The 20500-nt window shown below is 33.8% G+C and overlaps 1 protein-coding gene across 2 annotated transcripts in view; it reads left to right on the top strand.

The window, feature by feature from the left end:
* The first annotated feature begins 8 nt into the window (after positions 1 to 8).
* The window catches only part of PTEN (phosphatase and tensin homolog), a 94555-nt gene continuing 74063 nt past the window's right edge, over positions 9 to 20500 (top strand). Inside the window, exon 1 of one of the 2 annotated variants that reach the window (XM_008071752.2) lies at positions 9 to 263. In XM_008071752.2, the coding sequence (XP_008069943.1) occupies positions 185 to 263 (79 nt within the window). In that variant the 5' untranslated portion in view covers positions 9 to 184. The remainder of the gene's footprint in view (positions 264 to 20500) is intronic. The other variant, XM_021719430.1, reaches the window with a different exon arrangement.

The following is a 20500-nucleotide window of genomic DNA, read 5'->3' as shown; positions in this document are numbered from 1 at the left end:
CAGCCGCAGCCGCAGCCGCCGCAGCAGCCATTACCCGGCGGCGGTCCAGAGCCCCGCGGCAGCCGAGCGAGGGGCGTCCGCCACCGCCAGGTCCAGAGCCATTTCCATCCTGCAGAAGAAGCCCCGCCACCAGCAGCTTCTGCCATCTCTCTCCTCCTTTTTCTTCAGCCACAGGCTCCCAGACATGACAGCCATCATCAAAGAGATCGTTAGCAGAAACAAAAGGAGGTATCAAGAGGATGGATTCGACTTAGACTTGACCTGTATCCCTTTCTGCGGCGGCTCCCCCGGCCTCTCTGCCCCTCTCGCTCCTGGCGTGGGGTGGACGGATGCGAAAAGCGCCCCTAGTCCGGGTGACTGTCCCGCGGAGCCCGGGTCATGTCCCTGGATGCTGTGTTTTGTGGGGCCCTTCGGGGTGTCCAGCCTGGGGTGTGTTCGGCGAGACGGCCTCCGGCCTGGCCGCAAGTGTCGCGGCACCCCCGGTCGGTGTCTGGGTCTGCCTCTGCCTCTGGGGTCTCTTCCCGAGGGCTATTGTCCGTTCGTACAGAACGCGGCGCGCTCTTCGTGGATTAGTGAGCTCGGCGAGCGGGTCCCCTAGATGAACCAAGTACCCGACGCTCTGAGGTTGAGCCTGCTTCGGTTCAATCTTGGCTTAGGCCCTAGATCAAGGGTATAGATCAGATTAAAATGAAAATCGGTGTTGCACGTACGCACATTGCATCAGAATCTTGCAGTGATTGTTTTAGTTTCCTGGGTTGCTTTGATAGATTCTTTTCAAATGTGAGTTGTGGACTGATTTGCATAACTGTAGAAGCGGAATCGTTTTCAGCATATCTGGTGTGCCTTTGGGGGCAAAAAGTAGTTTTTTGTTTTTTTTTAAAACATGTTGAAACCAAGTTAATGACAACTTTGGACTGCATTCGGAAGTTTTGTAGTTGGAAATCAATAGTGCCATAATCTAAAGCGCTCTTACTAGATCTTTGTTCTATTTGCCTTTTTCTCTCCCAGTGGGGTGATGTAGGCTAGGGTATGAAATTTGCAGTTCAGTAGCATTTCATATTCAGTGCTCTTGTCATACGTAATAGAATGGAGATTGAGTAGTTTTTGATTCCAGATGATAATGCCGTGTAGGTTCAAGGGTGTAGAAAATGATAATTGCAGAGAACTAAACTTCAGTTCTCACTTGAAATTTAAGTATTATTGTGACGCCAGAATTGCTGCTTACCTTTTTTAGGTTTCAGGTCCTCTGACACCTTTGGTATCCGTTGATTTTACTGACTTGTGCAGGATGTCAAGTGTATTTTACCAGCAAATATTCAGAAATGAGGGGGTTTACTTCAGCTTCATATTGTAGGCATGTTAGCTTTTTTTTTTTTTTTTTTTTTTTTTTACACAGGGTATTAAATTTACTGAGTTAGCTTGTTGAATAAAAAAGAAACCCAAGAATTTTAACAGTGTATAGTTTTGGTTGTCTAAAAGTTAGGCCTTTGGACTTCAAATGTCAGTGGTTATCGAAAAGCATTCATCTCTGCAGTTTCAGGTGCAGCAAACTGATTTTGATTAAGGATAGGGATAGAACTCTCCTTTTTTGCAGAATGGGAAGTATTGACAGGAATTGAGAGAGCTATAGGTAGGCCAAAGTATAAGGTATGTGAAAACAGAATTGTTACTGGTCTGAGGTAACCGAAGCATTTAAGCTCTATCAAAACCTCTGTTCAGAACAGAAATTTGGTGGTGTGAATTGTGGCTGTGGACAATATTTAGTCAGAATTATGTAATTGCGTAAGTGTCAGTAGGATATAATGAAAATTATTTCTTAGCAAATATCAGTAACATTTTGTTTAAAGATAGAAGTCTTTCTTCACTACAGTGTCTGTGTCCTGCTAAAAATTGTGGTGAAGGTTTTTTTAAAAATTTTTTTTATCGGGAGATGTTTTATTCCCTTGAATTACGTTAGCTGCTTATAAATGTACAGTTAATTTTGCCCAAGTTTTTGTTTAGAAGTGAATGTAAAACTTGCTGAAGAAGTAGCTTTACAAAACTTCATTTTCTGCTAAGTGAAAAATAGTGTTTTAAAAGAGTATTTGGAAATTTTGGATTTTTGCATTAATTGAAAAATGTTACTAAGACTGATCTTGACCCGCTTGCCCAGAAGACAATTATAGAGAGATTCTTCTTTTTTGACTTACTTCAGAAGCAGTCTACTACTGTTGGTGTGAATTAATGATAGTCATTAAAATATGTAGGAACACAAATTAAATGTTTATGTAACTTTTTTTTGAAAAGCCCCCATTCAAAGAAATGACTAGAATGCTGAGAGTCAGATTCTTTTTCAGCATTTGAAGTAAATTACACTGTATTTACTTTTGCCACTTGATTTTAAGTTATAAGTATTATAAGACTGTAAAATTATTTTAGCAGGTTTTTATATGTGAGTAGTGACGTGATTGGCAATTTCTTTTTTGGTTTCAGAGTATGTGGGCCTCTATACATGAAATTTGTGTGACTTAAAACTTTCTCTAAAACTGAGCTTTTAGTTATGATATACATAGAAAGCAGTATCAAATATTACATCAAATGACTAGTAACACTTAATTTCTAGAGTTGTGGTTTTATTAAGCCAAATGTTGATATGAAAAAAAAATCAGCAAGGAAAGTCAGTGAAGTAGTTACTGTTTTGATAATTGCATTCCCAATAATTTTGATATCCCCAAGTATTTTAGTTTGCTTGGTATCACTTCAGTATTTTCTGTTTAGGGGGCGAGATTAAAATGGTCATTGAAGACTTTGTCTCTGGCAGGTTGTAGTATCTGTTTCAGTAACTAGTCTGTTTAAAGTTAAATTCCTTTATGAAAGTAGTGATTGGAGTATTTTTATCTGATAAAGAAAGATTAGTAATGAAGCCATTTCTCTGAGGGAGATTGAGGATGCGAATTCAGTTTTGAGATATTTTTGCAAAATTGAATTCTAAAAATTTAGCAGGTCTTACTCTTGATGTTAGTCTGAATAGTAGGGATGAACTTCAGACTACAAAAAATTTAGTGTCTTTAGGGTACATGAGAACATTCTGTTGTGTTTTTGTTCTTTGATAGATTTGCATCTTTTTAAATACTGATCTTCAATGTGACTATTTTTAACTTGTAGAGAATATATAGTGACTATTGAAGTTAGCTATGTTATCTTTAAGGTAAGTGATTATTGAAATCAATCATGAAGTTTTAAAAAAAGATTCTATTCAATCTTTATTCTACATTGTTTTGTACCTGCTAAGTTAGTTATATTTCTTTACCAAAAAACATGTCTGGACCACCAAATTGCTATATGATCATTTACAAACTTCATTTTTTGTAATGCTTATTCAAGAGTAAAGCACAATTGAAAGGAGTAATTTACAGTTGATATGACTCTTAATATAGTGAGAAAAGAATTTTATTGCTGACCGTTGTAAAACTTTGTGCAACAGTACAGTCATCAATGCAGATTTACTCTGCTTACAATATACTAAGTAAATACTAAATGTTAGAGATAATAAAATATGGTTAGGTGTAACCACCTTAATTTTAAAGTTAGTTTTAGAAGATAGAGAAAGGTTCTTTTGTTACTATTTTAGAATTTTATTTTTAATAACATAGAAAAGGCAGCTGGTGATATTTTAATTTTTATATGGAACAGTATATCTGCTTTCTCATAATAACCACATTAAATATATAAACCTAGAATTCTGAAATTGCTTACTTTTGGAAGTGAAGAAGACTTCAGTTGTTAATTTCTGATGCTCTCATTCTGAAATTTGCTGTTTGTTCATTTGGTGATAGCGTAATACTTTTCAAGAATTTTTTAACCACTTCTGAAGTAAGCACCTTAGTGACTTCTAATGAAGGAATGGTCATTATGGAACATTTCAACATTCACTTTAAGTAAACATTCCATTTAAAAATTTCTATCTCAATCTTTTTGGTGAGACAAATGTGTAGGAAATGTTTTTGTATTGAATTGTACGTGCATTCAGAGTTTGTAAAGATAAAGTTAGAATTGTGTATGCATATGATTGTTTTCTGCTTACCTGAAATGAGTTAGAGGGACCTCTGCCATATACTACAAGGATTTAGCTTCCGGGAAATGTGTTAGTAACATTATTTAAGAAATTTATTTTCCTTTTTTTCTGTAGAAACAATTGAATTAAAGAAGCAGTTCTGAAGTTTTATTGCATAGAACCCATAGCCCCTCACTTTTGCTCCTTTTTTTATCTTTCTTTTTTTCTGTAGCATTAGCTTGGTTTTCAAAGTCAGCATTGAAGATTCATTTTGTGGTCCGAATTCATTAAGAAAAAGTGTCAGGATTTGCTGCAAAGATAGTGTAAACTTAGGAGATTTTAATCAACTTCTGAGATTGTCAGTCATGATTTCAGTAAATAGTTCTGTTTCACAATTGCTTTCTATCTGGTGGCTTTGACATTAATCCAGTTGTTATCAGAGATACCAATAGTTGGTATCTCTGAGGTTGGGCTAAATAACCTAAAGTTAGTAAGGATTTGCTGAGCAAACTGATAATCCTTAATTCTTTTATATAGCCGTATTACTACCATATATATAGTCTTTGCTAGGTGGCTAAAAGTATTTTGGTCTGTGAATAATGGTTATCCTTGTAAATATTGAGTATTCATTAATGTAAAATACTTGAATTTGTCAGAAAAGGTGAAATAAGTACACTTGACTATTCACCTTTCCCCTAATTAAAAAATTTTTTTTGTTGGTTGCAGAAGAGTTATTAGCAATTTTATTCTTTTAAAATAATTTGTACTAGAATAAAAGAGTATTGAGAAATATTAGCGTAAGAAGAGTAAACATAATTTAGGGTGAGTTAATTTTAGATGGGAGATTTTAATTTAGTTAAGCAGACTTTTTTTTTTGCACAACAGTTGATGTTAGGACATGGGTGGAAATCTCAAGGTATTGGGTATACATTACATTCACTTGTTGGCAGTGTTGAGAATATTGAGAGATGGGTATTGTAGCTGCACCTGCCAGCAAAAGAATATTCTTGACCTCTTCATAGTGTGGAGCAGAATATTGTTTATGCATTATATTTTAAGAAATTATACACAGTTATCAGTAGTTATCATCTTAAATACGAACAGTGAATTTAACTTGTGTTTGATTTCTGTGTGTATATATAAATGAAAAGTTATCAAATCTTTTAACATTTCTAAAAAAGCTGAATTTTTCTCTTTAAAGAAAAGATTACCTTGGGGATATTGTCTTATGATTTATAAATTTGGTTAAATCTATTTTAAATTGCATTAAAATATTGAGTATTACTTTTATCTATACTTCAAGTGTATACAATGTTTCATTCTAGATTTTAGGGAGACAGTGTGGGCTCTAGAGTCAAACTGCTTGTTTTGTAATCCTGGCTCTGCCACTTAGTAGCTGGGTGACTTTAAGTAGTTATTTAACTTTTCTTAGCCTATTTTATCCATAAAATGGAGAGGTAATGGAACCTACCATATAAGTTTATTTTGGAGACTGAGTAATAGAAGTGATTTGTCTAGCATAGTACTTGCCACGTTGTAAATACTTAAATGGCAGCTGCTGCTCTTAAAAATAAAAATTTCAGACTACCTAGGTAGAGAAAATATCTCTATTTTCATTTATGGTATGAACAGTGATTGTAACTGAATTTCCTCAGTTGTGAAGACGTTAAAAATTGGTTCGAGTTATTAAGTATTCTTAAAAATAGAGCTATTCCTTTAGGAACTCTGAGTATTACATGTCTGTGATTTTGCGTTTTTATCAAAAATAGAATATAAAGCTCTGTTCACTCATACTCTTGACCAAAGTAATCATACTAATCAAAAAGCATTTGCTTTAAAATATTAAAGTAAGATGAAAACTTTGTATTAGCATAAAGGAGGATTTTGAAAATTTGTTATCTTAAATTTCTTTAGTGTCAAGCAAGGATAGGTCAACTTAAATACCATACACTTTTATTCACAGAAAGTAATCTGTGCCCCAAATGTAATGCAGCTTTTAAAGCATGATGCAAGAATTGTGTAAACTTTTATTAATACAGGTATATTTCTAGCATTTCCTTTTAAGTTCAGCTTTTTGGGGGAAGTCATGCAACTGAATGACAAGTTCCAACTTATTACCATAACGTTTATACTTACTATAATATGCAGCATATAATATAGGAACTTACATTTAGTGTTAAACTTCTGTATTTTTGTGACTTGTTTTCACATGTGGCCAAAATTCTCAATATAAATTAGGCCTTTAAAATGGTAAGAAAGAACTAAAGGATTTTTAAAATAATGTTTTCTTATTAAGTCCGGGAGCAGATGGAATGAGCTTGAGATTTGCCATTATGTGTGCATAGAGAGCATTCTTTTTTTTTTCCCTTTGCCTGTATGAGCTTCCCAGTATATCACAGCACCCACAGTAATACAGTGCTTGATTTCCAGAGAGTACTTTTTTTTTTTTTTTGCGGTTTGTATTATATTTTAGAGTGAATGTAGTCTGTCTAATGATATATGTGACTATCTGATTATGTGACTTTTACGTATTTTAGGTATTGTTTAAACTAGCTGTATTTTTGGTCCAAGGCTAGGTTGTAGAATTGAATTGTGCATTTTGACATCAATCAGTCTCTCTCTCTCTCTGCACCTATTTTTTTACTTTCTGTCACTACCTAAAAATTTTGATTTAATATAGCTTTGACTATTATTTTCTTTGGCTTTTGTGGATTTCTAGGCTGAAATACAAGAAGGTTCTCTCTTTTTTAGTAGTAATTGCAAATACGGCATTCTGTGAATTTTATTTTTAATGTTTTCGATCTTTTGAGTAAGATGTAATTAAGGTATTATATTAAGGCATTATGATTTGAATCAGGTGTTTTTTTTTTAGATTGGATGCATTTTAAAGTGATTCATAAATATGGTATACATGTTTAAAAGCGCAAACAACTTTTTGCTTATTTCAAAATGCAGGGTTTTTTCCATTTAAAATTTTCTCTCTCTTGAATTAGACTTCTTTTAAGTATTCTGGTTGCTCTAAACTGGAGGTTGAATTAAATAAAATTAAAAACATTTCTATGTTTAAAATTAAGTTTTGGGTTGTTATTAAGCTTGTTTTTTTAAATATGTAATTATGAATTATTTTACTCTGAGTCTGTCAGAGATAAAATGGAATGCCTGGACTTTTCTTTCTTTCTTTCTGTTTTTCCGTAACATGAAAACAGTATTTTGTCAGGCTTACTTTGACCATGTTGCAAAACTTACTCAACATTTTAATATAGTGATTTATGAAAGATATCAAGGACTTGAGTAGAAAAAGTTAATGTAATAGAATATACTGTCTTGTTTATTTAGTATTTATTGATTAACAAAACCCTTTCTTAATTAGCTCAGTTAATTTTGCAAAGAAAAACAGAAGCAACCTAAGAGGCAGACAACAGAGTATGCATGACTTTTTTTTTTTTAGTAATTGTAGCTAAAGTGGAATCAGTAACTTGTTAAAGGCTGGTAGAAGACTGAGTTCATGGCAGTTGCTGTGTTGGTCCCCCTCTCCTACCTTGGGGAGGTGAATCTTCTCTTTCTTTCTTTCTCTCTTTCTAATTTACTTTCTAAATAATATTTTCTATTCTAAAAAAAGAGAAGATGGAGTTCAAAGAAGGACGCAGGGTTTTTGGGCACCCAGTATAGTATTTTTCTCAGAGTGTTACATTAGTGGTTCTCAAACTTTAGTGTGTATCAGAATAACCTGAAGGGCTTGTTAAACCACAAATCATTTACTCCACCCCCAGAGTTTCTGATTCAGTAGGTCTGGATTGGGGCCTGAGAATTTGTACAAGTGATGATGCTGATGTTAGTGTCTGGGTATCACATGTTGAGAACTACTGTATTACATTATTTCTCACCAAGCAAACCCTTAATATATTATGCTCCTAGTTCGGGTTCGGTGGCTCAGCCTGTAATCCCGTGCCTTGGGAGGCTGAGGTGAGCAGATTGCCTGAGCCCGTGGCTTCAAGACCTGCCTGGGCAACTTGGTGAGACCTCATCTCTACAATAAATCCAAAAAATTAGCCAGTTGTGGTAGCGCGCGCCTGTGGTTCCAGCTACTTGGAAGGCTGAGGCTGAAGGATCGCTGGAGCCCAGCAGGTCGAGGCTGCGGTGGCTGGGAGTGGCCACTGCACTCCAGTCTGGGCGACAGAGTTAGACTCCAACTCAAAAAAAAAAATATATATATATATAATGCTTCTTAGGGTTAATCGGATATATGTATATAAAATGCTATACATAATGTATATAGTATATATAAATATACATAATACATAGACATATATATAGACTATGGTCTCATTTGACTTGTATACTTTAAGTAGTTCAGCATGAAGAATATTGTCTTGATTTTTATGAATGAGACAATAAGCTTAGAAGGATAGCATGGTGAAGTGGAAGGAGCATAGATTTGGAATTGGCTAGACCTAAAGTCTAGATTAAATCCCTGCTCGGCCACTTATCAGTTGTGTAATAAGAGATAACACTGCTTAGCCTCAGTGAATCCCAGTTTCCACAACTCTAACATTGAAGTAAAAAGTCCTTAACTTGTAGGGTGATTTTTTTAGGTTTGTTAGACGTGTAGGTGAGAGTTTTTTCAGAGTATTGGTTGCCACCTGGGAGTGATTCCCTCCCACCTTCTCTGAGACTTGTGGCATCTAGAGACATATCTAGAGATATGTTGGTCATTGCTTCTAGGGTAGTGGGGGTGTGCTGTTGGCTAGTGGGTTGAAGCCAGGGATGCTGCTCAACTTCCTACAAGGAATAGGACCCCTGCCTCCCACCAACAAAGAATTAACTAGTCCAAAATGCTGTGTCTGGTACATAATAAGTATAGTGTCTGATAAAAGTCAGTACCTTTGCCCTCAGGTGTGGTTTTTAAGAAGGTCAAATTGCTAATAAATTATGGAGGTAGGCCTAATATCTAGGTTTTCTGACTGCTTCTAAGCTAGGATTCTTTATAATAAGAACTTTGTCCAGAGAAGTTAACCCAAGTAACAAACAAGGTTTATTTGAAGAGGGTTCATGTGTTCTTTGGCTGATTGTGAAAATGTTCCTTTGAACTTCTGTTAGAAAAGGTTGAAGATGTTTTCAGTAACATGTGTAAGTCTAATACTGTATGTGCTATTCAGAAGGATGTTGCATAGAACTGCTGATGAATATGCTTTCTTAAAAGAAAGCAATTTAAAACTTTTTTTATACTGCCAGTACTTTTTAAGTGATCTTTCTTTTAATTATATAATTATCGAGCTTTTGGGAGTCACTGTGCTGCCAGTATTTTGTTTGTTTAATGCATTTTAATCTTTTTTTTTTTTTTTTATTCCGAAGCTGCTTTTGCTGTAGTTGGATATGACAAACTTGCCATGTACTGATGTAAAATGGCAGATTTTACAAGTTATAAAAACTTCTCAGAACTTTCTAGGTAGAGAAAGTAGGACTGACTCTAAGGTTCTCTGATGCATATGTTACATTCTTTTCTAGGCCCTAAGCTTGCTATGTCAACCTGTGGAATTAAAGTGCTTTGTTTACCTAAGTCAGAAACTTGCACTAATGTGAAGTCTGAAAAAAAAAAAAAAAGATGGAGTGAAGTTTTAGATTAGTCCAGAGATGGAAGGATGCCAAGGGAGTAGTTTTAGTGGATTCTGAATTTATTTATTTATTTATTTTGTTTTTAGGGCACGCAAATAAAATGACGAAAGTGTTCTAGGAATAGATTGTTTGCTATGATGCTTTTCGTTTGCTTGATTTTACAATTTCCTTTGCCTCTCATTTTGCACATGGAGAATAAAATATTAAACCTTTATTTTTAAATTTCATGTGAAATTTAAGGTTTGAGTGTGTGATATTCTTTTTGGAATTACAGGGGCTATTCAGAGATACTGATTAACGTTTTAAAACCAGGATAGCTAATCATATAAAACAAATAGTATTCATTACTATAATTTAATTGAATAAGGCTAATGGTGGTTATTTCAGTCTACGAATAAAAACTCCATTTGCTTACTGTAATGGTGTTTATTTCAGACTGTGAATAAAAACCCCATTTGTTTACTGTACTTAAGAACATTTATTTTATGAAAATATGACTAAAATCTAGTTCATTGTTAACTCAAGATTTTTAAAAAAACATCATTTCCATAGCACTTTATAATTGCCTTGATTATTTTAAATGGTGAAATCATCAGAAATAGATTTTTCTTTTTTTTTTTTTTTTTAGAGTGGATTTAAGATGACCTAAATATTAGAGACGGTTTCATGATTCTGATTCACAAAGTCATAATCTATTACACAAAAGCTTACTGAAGTGTTAGAGCCTTGAAGCTTGTTTTAAACTACTTATAGGAACTCTGCTTATGTTTAATACTGAAAGCATATTTACTTAAGTGGGACAAAATAAAATTTAAATACTTTTGATCTGTCAGTTTCCTTTTCCTGTTGTAGGAATATTGCATTGAAATTAAAGTGGATATAGAAGGTGATTTGAATAAACAGTCACATCATTTTTATACACTAAGGTAGTTACAGCACTGTGGCTTTCTGCTGTTTAATCAGATGAAGTATTGGCTTGTGATGATGTTACTGTTCCCTGAAGCATATTTTGAATAATATGGCTTATATTTGCATAGTTGCCTAGGTAGTCAGTGTGATATTATTGATCAAAGTTGTGTGCATTTGTAATCAATAGTAGTTTTTGTGGTTAAAAATATTGCAGTTGATTTATTAGATTTTATTTTTAAGTGTCCAGATACTAAAACAAAAATAATGTTAACCTTATTTGCTAAATGTTAATTCTTTATCAGTGAGGTATAGTCATTTATTCATAGAGTTAGAACAAAAAATATTAGAAATATTGAGATAGAAACAAATTTCTCATTTTTAAAAAAAACAGATTACTTTGTTACAGTAACATTTTTTTCAAATGAAGTATAATTATTTAAGTTCTTACAATTAAGAAAATTTTGATTTGGGGTGGTATATGCATACCTTCTTGGGTGCTAATGAAAACATAGTATGGCAAAAAATTTTTTGTTTTTGAGTGTATTCATGTATGTGTTTTGACAATCCAAGAAACACTTGCACATCTGAATAACTTTCATGGACTAGTTGTAGGAAATCTATATTCAATAAGTAACTTAGTGCACTCGAAGTGTGATATAGTTTTACATATTTGTGTTGTGGTCATGATTTTATATAAAACTGTAAAATATGCTAAGATGCTGGTTGTTAAGGCTATTTGGATTCTTTTTAATACTGAAAAGGTCACACAGATTGTAATTATTGTGTAGTGTCCAAGAACTAAGGCCTGCCATCTGTTACTCAAATGTAGGGAAAAGTTAAGATAATTTAGTGATATAAGTGGTTTTGACACCTCTGTTTTTGGACTCATGTACTAATTATGATTTTTTTTAAAGACTAATACCAAATTTTAAACTTTTGCAAATATGAAACCTAGTAGTTATGCCATTATTGATATTTTTCTACTAAAATATGAAGATACTGATTGAGAACTAAAGATTATGTAATGAGGGCCTGGCTTACAGTCATTTGTTTTACTAGATTGTTTGGATAGTTAACTGGAAGCATCATGTTTTAACTTGAGATACTAATTTATACAAGATTTCAATATTTGTAAACTGTAGTTTTCCTAACAAGTAGATATATGGGAATTCATTATTATAGAATTCAGTCAGGGAACTGATTTAGTAAGAACTTCTTAAAGATTTGCTTTGAATATTTTTCAGGTTCTTTGCTTTTTTTCTCCTGCAACTTAATACTTGTCTGTATGCAAATACACTTCCCCATTTAAAATTCTGCTGTTGCATTTTAAGCCACTATAGAAGTTGTTTCTTTAACTTACTTTCTTTTTACCCCAAGAACTTTGTCTTACCAAGTTGTATAGAAGCCTTTTAAATGGCATATTTGGCTTAATAGAATCTGATTAATATTAAACTATTTCATTTATTTATGTTGACATTGTTTTTAATTTTCTTAAGAAGTTTATTATGCCAAATGATTAATTAATATGATCAAAAATGATATTAAAGTTTAGATATGATCTTGAATTTACATTTCCAGATGCACCTTTGTGTCTGGGGCTGTATTTTTTGTACAAGAAACATCTTGCCCATTTTTACATTAATGTCTCAGAGGAAATTAGGTTGGTTTACTAGCATTAGTTTATAGACTTTGGTCAGGACTGAATCGTAAGCCAATTTTCGGATAGACAGATGTATACACAAATTATGTCTTTTACTGTAAGTGAGGCAGATATGTAGGTGAGATTTTTATCCAGATACTAAAAGTTTAAAAGTCATTACCTATTATGTTTACTTAATAGTATTTAAAGGGTGTGTGGCAGCAGGGCCCAGTGGCTCAGCCTATAATCCCAGCGCTTTGGGAGGCTGAGGTGAGTGGATTGCCTGAGCCCAGGTTCGAGACCTGCCCGGGCAACTTGGCGAGACCTCATCTCTACAATAAATCAAAAATTAGCCGGGCATGGTAGCGTGCGCCTGTAGTTCCAGCTACTTGGAAGGCTGAGGCAGAAGGATTGCTGGAGCCCAGCAGGTCAAGGCTGCGGTGGTCGGGAGTGTGCCACTGCACTCCAGTCTGGGTGACGGAGTGAGACTCCAACTCAAAAAAAAAAAAAAAAAAAAAAGCATGTGTGGTGGTGTTAAGCATTCTCATTTCTTGTTTTCTTTCCTATCCCTCCCACCTAACTATTGACATTTTTGTCTTCTTGTATATTAAACTTTATGTATTTTAAAAGTTGAAAAGGTTGACTTTCCTTAGTTTTTTCATTTGTTTCAGCTTAACTATTTTCTAAGTTTTTTTTGTATGTTCTGTGAATGTAAAAATTTCACAACTGATCATGATCATTAATTGTTCTTTTTTCCTCAATTACAGTAATTGAATTCATTCTAAAATGGTATCTCTTCAGTGACAAGCATTTATAGGTAGCTTGCTAAAATTAAGTGTGTTATCTATTCAAGCCAAGCAATGGAGACTTACTCTTGAATATACTAGTATATTTTTAAAATTGCATATTATTAAAATATAAAATATGAATTTTGACAAGTATTTTAGTGTATGTGATTTCAGATTTTTTTAATCATTCACTACTCAAATGATTATAAGTTGATATACCTTCAGTGGGACTAAGCATCACTTTATATTATTAGAACAAGGCAATTACAAAATCTTATGTGATTCTTACTAGTATAACAAGGAATGATGGACCATATTTTTGCCTTCATACTTAAAAATTCACATATGTATTTCTAGTTCACATTGTTTTTCTCCATATTGAAATTCTGTACTTAGGCAAAGCTTTTTTTTTGGCAATTGGAAAAAATAAGTAAGAAAAAATTAAGCCATTTCCAAATGATTTCTTGACTTGCAGTATAGAATAAAGGGACTTGATTTTATTATATTAAAGCAAAATATAAAATGATACAGCCTAATACACATTTGTTTGGAGCTTTTCTCTTTTAAAATGGCTTCAAGCCAAGCTCGGTCAGTGGCTTACCCTTGTAATCCCAGCACTTTGGGAGGCTGAGGCGAGGATTCCCTGCACACATGGGTTCGAGACCACCCTGGGTAACATGGCAAGACCTCGTATCTATGATAAATAAAAAAATTAGCTGAGTGTGATAGTGCCCATCTATAGTTCTAGCTACTGGGAAGGCTGAGGCAGAAGAATTGCCCGAGCCCAACTGCTCGAGGCTGTGGTGTTTGTGAGAGTGCCACTGCATTTAAGCCTGGGTTGGCAGAGTGAGACTCTGACTCTAAATAAGTAAATAAGTAAATAAACAAATAAAATGACTTCAGACTAACAGAGCTTTCTTTGAAAGGTACATGTTGATGGTTAGAAGCAAATATAAAAGTTTTGTAGTTTTGCCTTGCTAGGAAAAGGAAAACTCATTTGCTGCAGATATATTTGTATTAGAACTTTGTTTTCTTAGTATCTTGTGCGGAGTAAGTTTTGAATAAGATCATGGTTGCATCTGCAAAGTCAGTAAAGATGGAAGTTTTGGAATCTGTTATTATTATTATTATTATTATTTGGAATGCAGCTATTATTCTAGGCACTAAATATTACTGGGTTTTTGTTCTCAAAATACTGATACATTTCTTGGTATCTTCTGCACTTTACCTGTTTTTGAATATCTTTTTTGCTGTAAAAATTAGTGACCTTATATCTTTTTGCATAATTATCGAGTAGATAATACCTAGTGTTTTAGGGTAATAATTCCTGGTAAGATAAATTATAAAAGCATGGCCTTGATAAGCATAAAGTTATTACAGAAGTAACTTAAAAATCTAACATTGAATGTAAAGATTAGAGATTTAAAGATATTTTCTTATAACTTTATGATAATGCTGTGTCAACATTGCAGTTTTAACTTAGACAATCCCTTGTATGCTTGATTGTGATTTTGCTGTAGAAAATTATTGAGTTAGCATTTGGTTTAGTTCAAGTATATAATGCTGTTAACAAGTATGTCTGACATGTGTCATTGAACTAATCTTTTTGAAAGCTGTTATATAAGTTATATTCATATTTTGTTTGATTTGTCATTAGCAATTAGTCCTAGATGTTTTTTTAGCAAGAGCAAAACTGTAGGGTGTGTGTGTGTGTGTGTGTGTGTGTGTGTGTGTGTGGTGTGTGTATTTTAACAGCAGCAGAATTCTGAAACAGGAAACCAGTCTTATCATATTCATCCAGAGACCTAGGAAGAAGGTAATTGTTTGGTATACTCGTTAAAACCAGTTAGTTGGGCAACTTAAATTTTTAGAGGTTCACAGATGTAGACTTGAGCAGTTATAGATATATTATTTCATAATTAACACCTGCTATGAAGAAAAAATGTTTAAATTAGTTGAGAGAACATAAGCCCTTGGCTAAAATACTAAGTAAATTTTAGTGTTTTGGAATTTTAGCTTATTGCTAATGTTGTCTGTTATTTGATAGGATAATTTTTTAAACTGAGTTTAATTTTAGATATCTGGCTTGAATAGCTTTAAAATGGTTCTAAAATTTAATGAGTTCAGTTGGAAAAAAGTTAATTTTATTTCAGGTGTTTGCCACTGGAAATTATCTTCCTTTATTTGTTAATGCACGTATTACATTATTACACAATTGTAGTCAGTGTTTTCGTACTATTAGGTGGTCTGTCTTTTCACAAATACGATTTTTCTCTCTCAATAGTTACTTATTTTTAAAGCTATATAAGTAGTATTTTATTAGTCTAGCCTAAATACTTTGGTTTGTTTGTCATTCGGAGTTAGGGTTATTTCCATTTTTTTCTCTTTTATAAACAGCATTGTTGTGTATCTTTATATAGTTTCTATTTTTTTCTTTGTGTACTAGAGTATATTGCTAGAGTGGAATTGCTATAGTAAAAGGTATAGCAGTTTTGTAGTTCTTTTGGACAAGTTACAGATTTGTTACCAAATGAACAAATTTATTGTTACCAAGTAGAAAATTGCTGGCAGTTCTCGATGTTACTTTTGAAGAATGTGTTGTTTCCATTTAGAAAGTGAGATCTAAACTTCTATTACAAAGCAAATATACATGCAAACTTTTTAGTCATTACAAGTACATCTAATAAAAAAGCATGAAAGTAAGGAGGTGAGGCCGGGCATGGTAGCGCATGCCTGTAATTCCGGCTACTCGGAAGGCTGAGGCAGAAGGATCACTGGAGCCCAGCAGGTTGAGGCTGCGGTGGCCAGGAGCGGCCACTGCACTCCAGTCTGGGTGACAGAGTGAGACTCCAACTCAAAAAAAAGTATTGGGAGAAGTAGGAAACTTCAGTAGAGTTCATAGATTATTTGGCAGTAAAGTGTCCTTTCTCATTTGGCATTGCTAGCAGATTAACTAGAAAGTATTAAAAGGAACCTAAAATTTATGCGAACGTTAATTTAAGTTAATAAATACACCAGAATTCTTCTTTTACAGTTTGTTAATAAAACACCTTACTGAGTTGCCTTGTAATGAATCATTTTAAACAAAATTTAAATAACAGGACATTTTAAACTGATGAAGCCTCTAATAATAACCTCTTATTTACAATTGTAGAGCTCTTTGGAGTTTTAAAGATTTAAAGATATTTTCATATATCCTATTTGGTCCAGTGAAGAAGTTACAGCAAGTTGGTAGTATCATTATTTTACAAAAGAACAAAACCAAAATATTTGAGGTCCAGAGATTGGGTGACTTACCTGAGGCTGAAGGCTTAGTTGCAAAGCTGGTAATGGAACCTTAGTCTTCTGTATTAAATGGCAGTAGTCATAAGGTGTTTAGCACAGGACCTGGCACCTAGTAAATATTTAAATGTTCCTGTATTGTTCCAGGCTATTCCTTCTTTATTCTTAAAATCCCATTTTTGGGAGGACTCTTCCTGTTAACAGTTTTCTAGTTCAAGCTTTTTGTACCTGTGTACCCTTCCCTTTAGAAAACAAGATTTTAGGCTGCATTAGTTTGATCTGTACAGGGGTGAGTATATGTTTTATAAGGACATTGTTCTTAAATAATGAACAATTAGTACTTTATTAACTGGAAAATATAAGGAACTGCTATTTCTCCTTTTCTCCCAATATAGATCTTCAATTTAGAAACCAGAGCCCATCATCAACATTCAATATACTTAATAGGAAAAAATAAAATCTAGCAGGAAATAAAATATTTCACAAAATGAGAAAGTCATAGTAGTTCATGAGATTGGTATTTAAAGCATAATTTGATTAGAAAAATTGATAATATGGATTTAACTGTGACATAGGAAGTATTTAAGTTTAAGCTTATTAAAATTTGTTGAAAGCAGTGTAAACATGATGTAGTTTATGACCTGATGTAGTTTATGCATCAGTGGCAGAATTTTTTTCCCCTTACATGAACCTTAACTGTGTGTTGTTTGGAAGCACTGACAGCAGGGGGAAAGCTCCAGAAATTCCTAGGAAATAAAACTAAATGGTAAAGTTCACATATCTGCTTCCCAGCCCTGTTGTTTTCTCTTGTTAGTCTGACTTTATTCATATCTTCACTTCTGCCACTGGTTTAGCTCAGTGTTTTATGAGCCAGGCAACTTCTTATTTGCTTTTAATGCTTTTTGCTGATTACCTTTCTGAAACTGTATTATCATTTTCTGTTTTGACATTCATGTTCCTTGTATATGTTATAGCTTAATATGTTACTGTAACTTTTAGTTAACTATAATTTAAAAGATAACTTAGCTGTGATTTGTGGAGATAATTTTTAAAATTATGGCAAAAAAGTTATTGGTTTGTGACAATGAATTTTAGTTTATAACTTGTTTAGGGTCTACAAAGAAATTTCTTTTTTAGGATTAAAAATATAGTTAATTTAAAAGTAAATTAGAGAGAGAAAGAGAAGAGAGAGAGAGAAGATTCACCTCCCCAAGGTGGGGGAAGGGTCCAAAGCCCGGAACTACAAAGAAATTTTAAGCACTACAAAGAAACTTTTACAACTGTTTTACTTTTTAGGAAACCATTATACCTAAAATAAGATCTAGTGTACATGTTAGATGTTCTTACTCTTATAAGGCTTAGGGAGCTATTTTTAGTTAAGTCTTTGAAAATTGTTCAATTTCTAGCATAAACTCCCATTAATTTAGGTGCAAATACAAATTTGAGATAAAGTATACATTTTACTTAGATTTCAACTCAGAAGTTGTTTATTAAAAGATATTTTGTTACTTAGATGTAACTTGGAATTTATTTCTTGTGTTTTAAGTCTTGATTGGATGCTTAACACAGACAATAAAAACTTATGTAGCTGGTAAAGTAGCCACAGTATTTTGTAATAGCTAGGCTAGTTATACTGTGGATTAAAGTGACTTCTGTGGACAGAATTACCATTAATTGCTTAATTACCATTAATTTTTTTCTTTGGGACAGTTATTGTTCTTGTGAGAAGGGATTATTGTAGCGCCCGATTCAAGACTGTGCAAACAGTGGTGCAGAGATTGGGTGACTTACCTGAAGCTGAAAGCTTAGTTGCAAAGCTGGGAATGGAACCTTAGTCTTCTGTATTAAATGGCAGTAGTCATAAGGTGCTTAGCACAGGACCTGTAAATACAATTATCAAAACTCATCAGACTAATCACCTAAGATCTGTGTTGGTTTGTTGTGTATTAATTATATTTCAAGTAAAACAAAGCAAAACAAATTTAACATGTTTGCTCAAGGGTGGGGAGAAGAACTGTCCAGTGTATCTCAGGTTTCCTGGAATTGTGTAGGCCATCCAACCTAGACAAGATAGAAAGTAACATGTATGCATTTCTTTTACCTTTCTTCATATTTTATATATAGTAGTCATTGATACTATGAGAAGAAGATTTTTTTTGTTTGTAACAATATTTTACACATGTTCTTAAGTTAGAATAAAATACATGCTTAAAAGGTGAATTGGTGGCCAGGCTCGGTGGCTCTGCCTGTAATCCTGTGCTTTGGGAGGCCGAGGTGAGTGGATTGCCTGAGCCTGCGGGTTCGAGACCCGCCTGGGCAACTGGGTGAGACCTCATCTCTACAATAAATCAAAAATCAGCCGGGTGTGGTAGCGTGCATCTGTAATTCTGGCTACTCGGAAGACTGAGGGGGAAGGATCACCGGAGCCCAGCGGGTTGAGGCTGTGGTGGCTGGGAGCAGCCACTGCACTCCAGTCTGGGCAACGGAGTGAAACTCGAACTCAAAAAAAAAAAAAAAAGTGAATTGGTAAATATTTCAAAGGGTTAAAGTTTCTATTAGGCTTTGATATTCTTTAGAACAATTAGATTATTCCATAAGTTATTGTCAGTTAAAAAACAAAACAAAACAACCAAGTAGTTATGGTGAACTCTTATGGGATAAGGTAGTACTATTTGCTCGGTTGATAGACAGCTATTACTTGTTCTAAACATTGCTCATATATTAGTTCCTTTAATCCTCAAAACAATCCTATATGATAGGTACCTTTATTATCACAATTTTACTTAAGAAACAGAAACAGGAAGAGTATGCAGTTTGCCTGAGGTGACATAATTAATAAGTGAAGCTAGGTTTCATGTCCAGGCAACTTGGCTCTTGCGTGTATGTTATTAACCATTATGCCCCACTGCCTGCAAATAAACCTGTAGATGCTGGAAATATTCAGTTTTCTTTAGTGACCTAGTTAGTACTGTTCTTTATGCTTAAGCCATTAGTTGAAAATTTATATTAAACATGCTGCTACTTTTCCAAAAGAAGGTATAGGCTAAGGCTGTTTTGTATTAGAAGTAATAATATATTTATTTTAGTTCCTCAGTTCTTATGTGGTTTAAATCATTTTTCTAAAAAAGAATGTCATAATTATAACAAATGGAGAAGCAGAAATATTGTATATTAGATTTTGTTTATTGGTATAATTTGTGGCATAAGAAATATTTGCCTGAAGATTCAGTACTCATTTAGGTGGTTGCTAGCATCAGTTTTGGAAATGCCAATAGATTTTTGTATTGTATTGTCTTTAGAAATGTTTTAGTTTTAACTGTTTATTAGTAAATGTAGTTGCATGTTAGTAAATCACTTTTATTTTAAACCATTTCCTTTGAAAATTTTATATTTCTAGTTTGATATAGAAATATAAAAATCTTAATCTCCTCTTAGGAGGCAGAGTGGTATAAAAAGCTCGGACTTTGGAGTTTTGTATATAACTTGGGTTTGAATTATAACTTTCTACTTACTGGCTTTGGGACCTTGGGCAAATTGCCTAGTCATTTTGATCCTCAATTTCTTCATCCATGAAATGGCAATATTACTTTGTAGGATTGTTAAAATTAAATGAGAATGTATTTGGCATACTGTCTGGTACAGGATAACTCAGCAGATAACTAGTTGTCTGCATCTTTCTAACTTAATGATGGCTGCCAAAGTCTTGGGTAAAGTTTCTCATCTAAGGAAGGCAAGAATCTGAGTGAAAGGAAACCTTAAAAAGGTTTGAATTCCTAGACTCTGTGTAAAGGAAGAAATAGAACCATGAACAAGATTGCTGTGCTGCAAGGGGTTCTCATGTTGATCCTGGGCTTTAACTCCTTATCTGTTTGGTAAAAGTGAACTCCCTTGGCATCCTTAAAACTGAATGTCATCCTTACCTTCTGTCAGTCCTGCCTCTCTCTTCATATAGCTTTGTGTATAAGCTGCACTACTTGTTTTTTTCCTGACTTTTTAATGTTTTTCCATATCTCTAGGCTTTGGAATGTTCTAACTGCTCTTGTTTCTTTCTCTGCCTACTGGTGTCTGACTTGCCTCTTAAGGATTATCTAGCATATTACCTGCTTGGTGAAGCTTTATCTGTTTCTGCACAGAATTAATCCCTCCTTCTTTAAGTCTTAAAATATCTTGGTCTTTTGCATCATAGGGCCTCTGGCACAGTTGTAGGTCTGTGTCTTACTCCCCTAATAGAATAGG

Source organism: Carlito syrichta, unplaced genomic scaffold (genome assembly GCF_000164805.1).
Source record: "Carlito syrichta isolate Samal-C Ts95f unplaced genomic scaffold, Tarsius_syrichta-2.0.1 Scaffold314712, whole genome shotgun sequence".
Taxonomy (NCBI): Eukaryota; Metazoa; Chordata; class Mammalia; order Primates; family Tarsiidae; genus Carlito; species Carlito syrichta.
The sequence above is the reverse complement of the archived record's forward strand: the minus strand, read 5'-3'. Positions and strand labels throughout refer to the sequence as shown.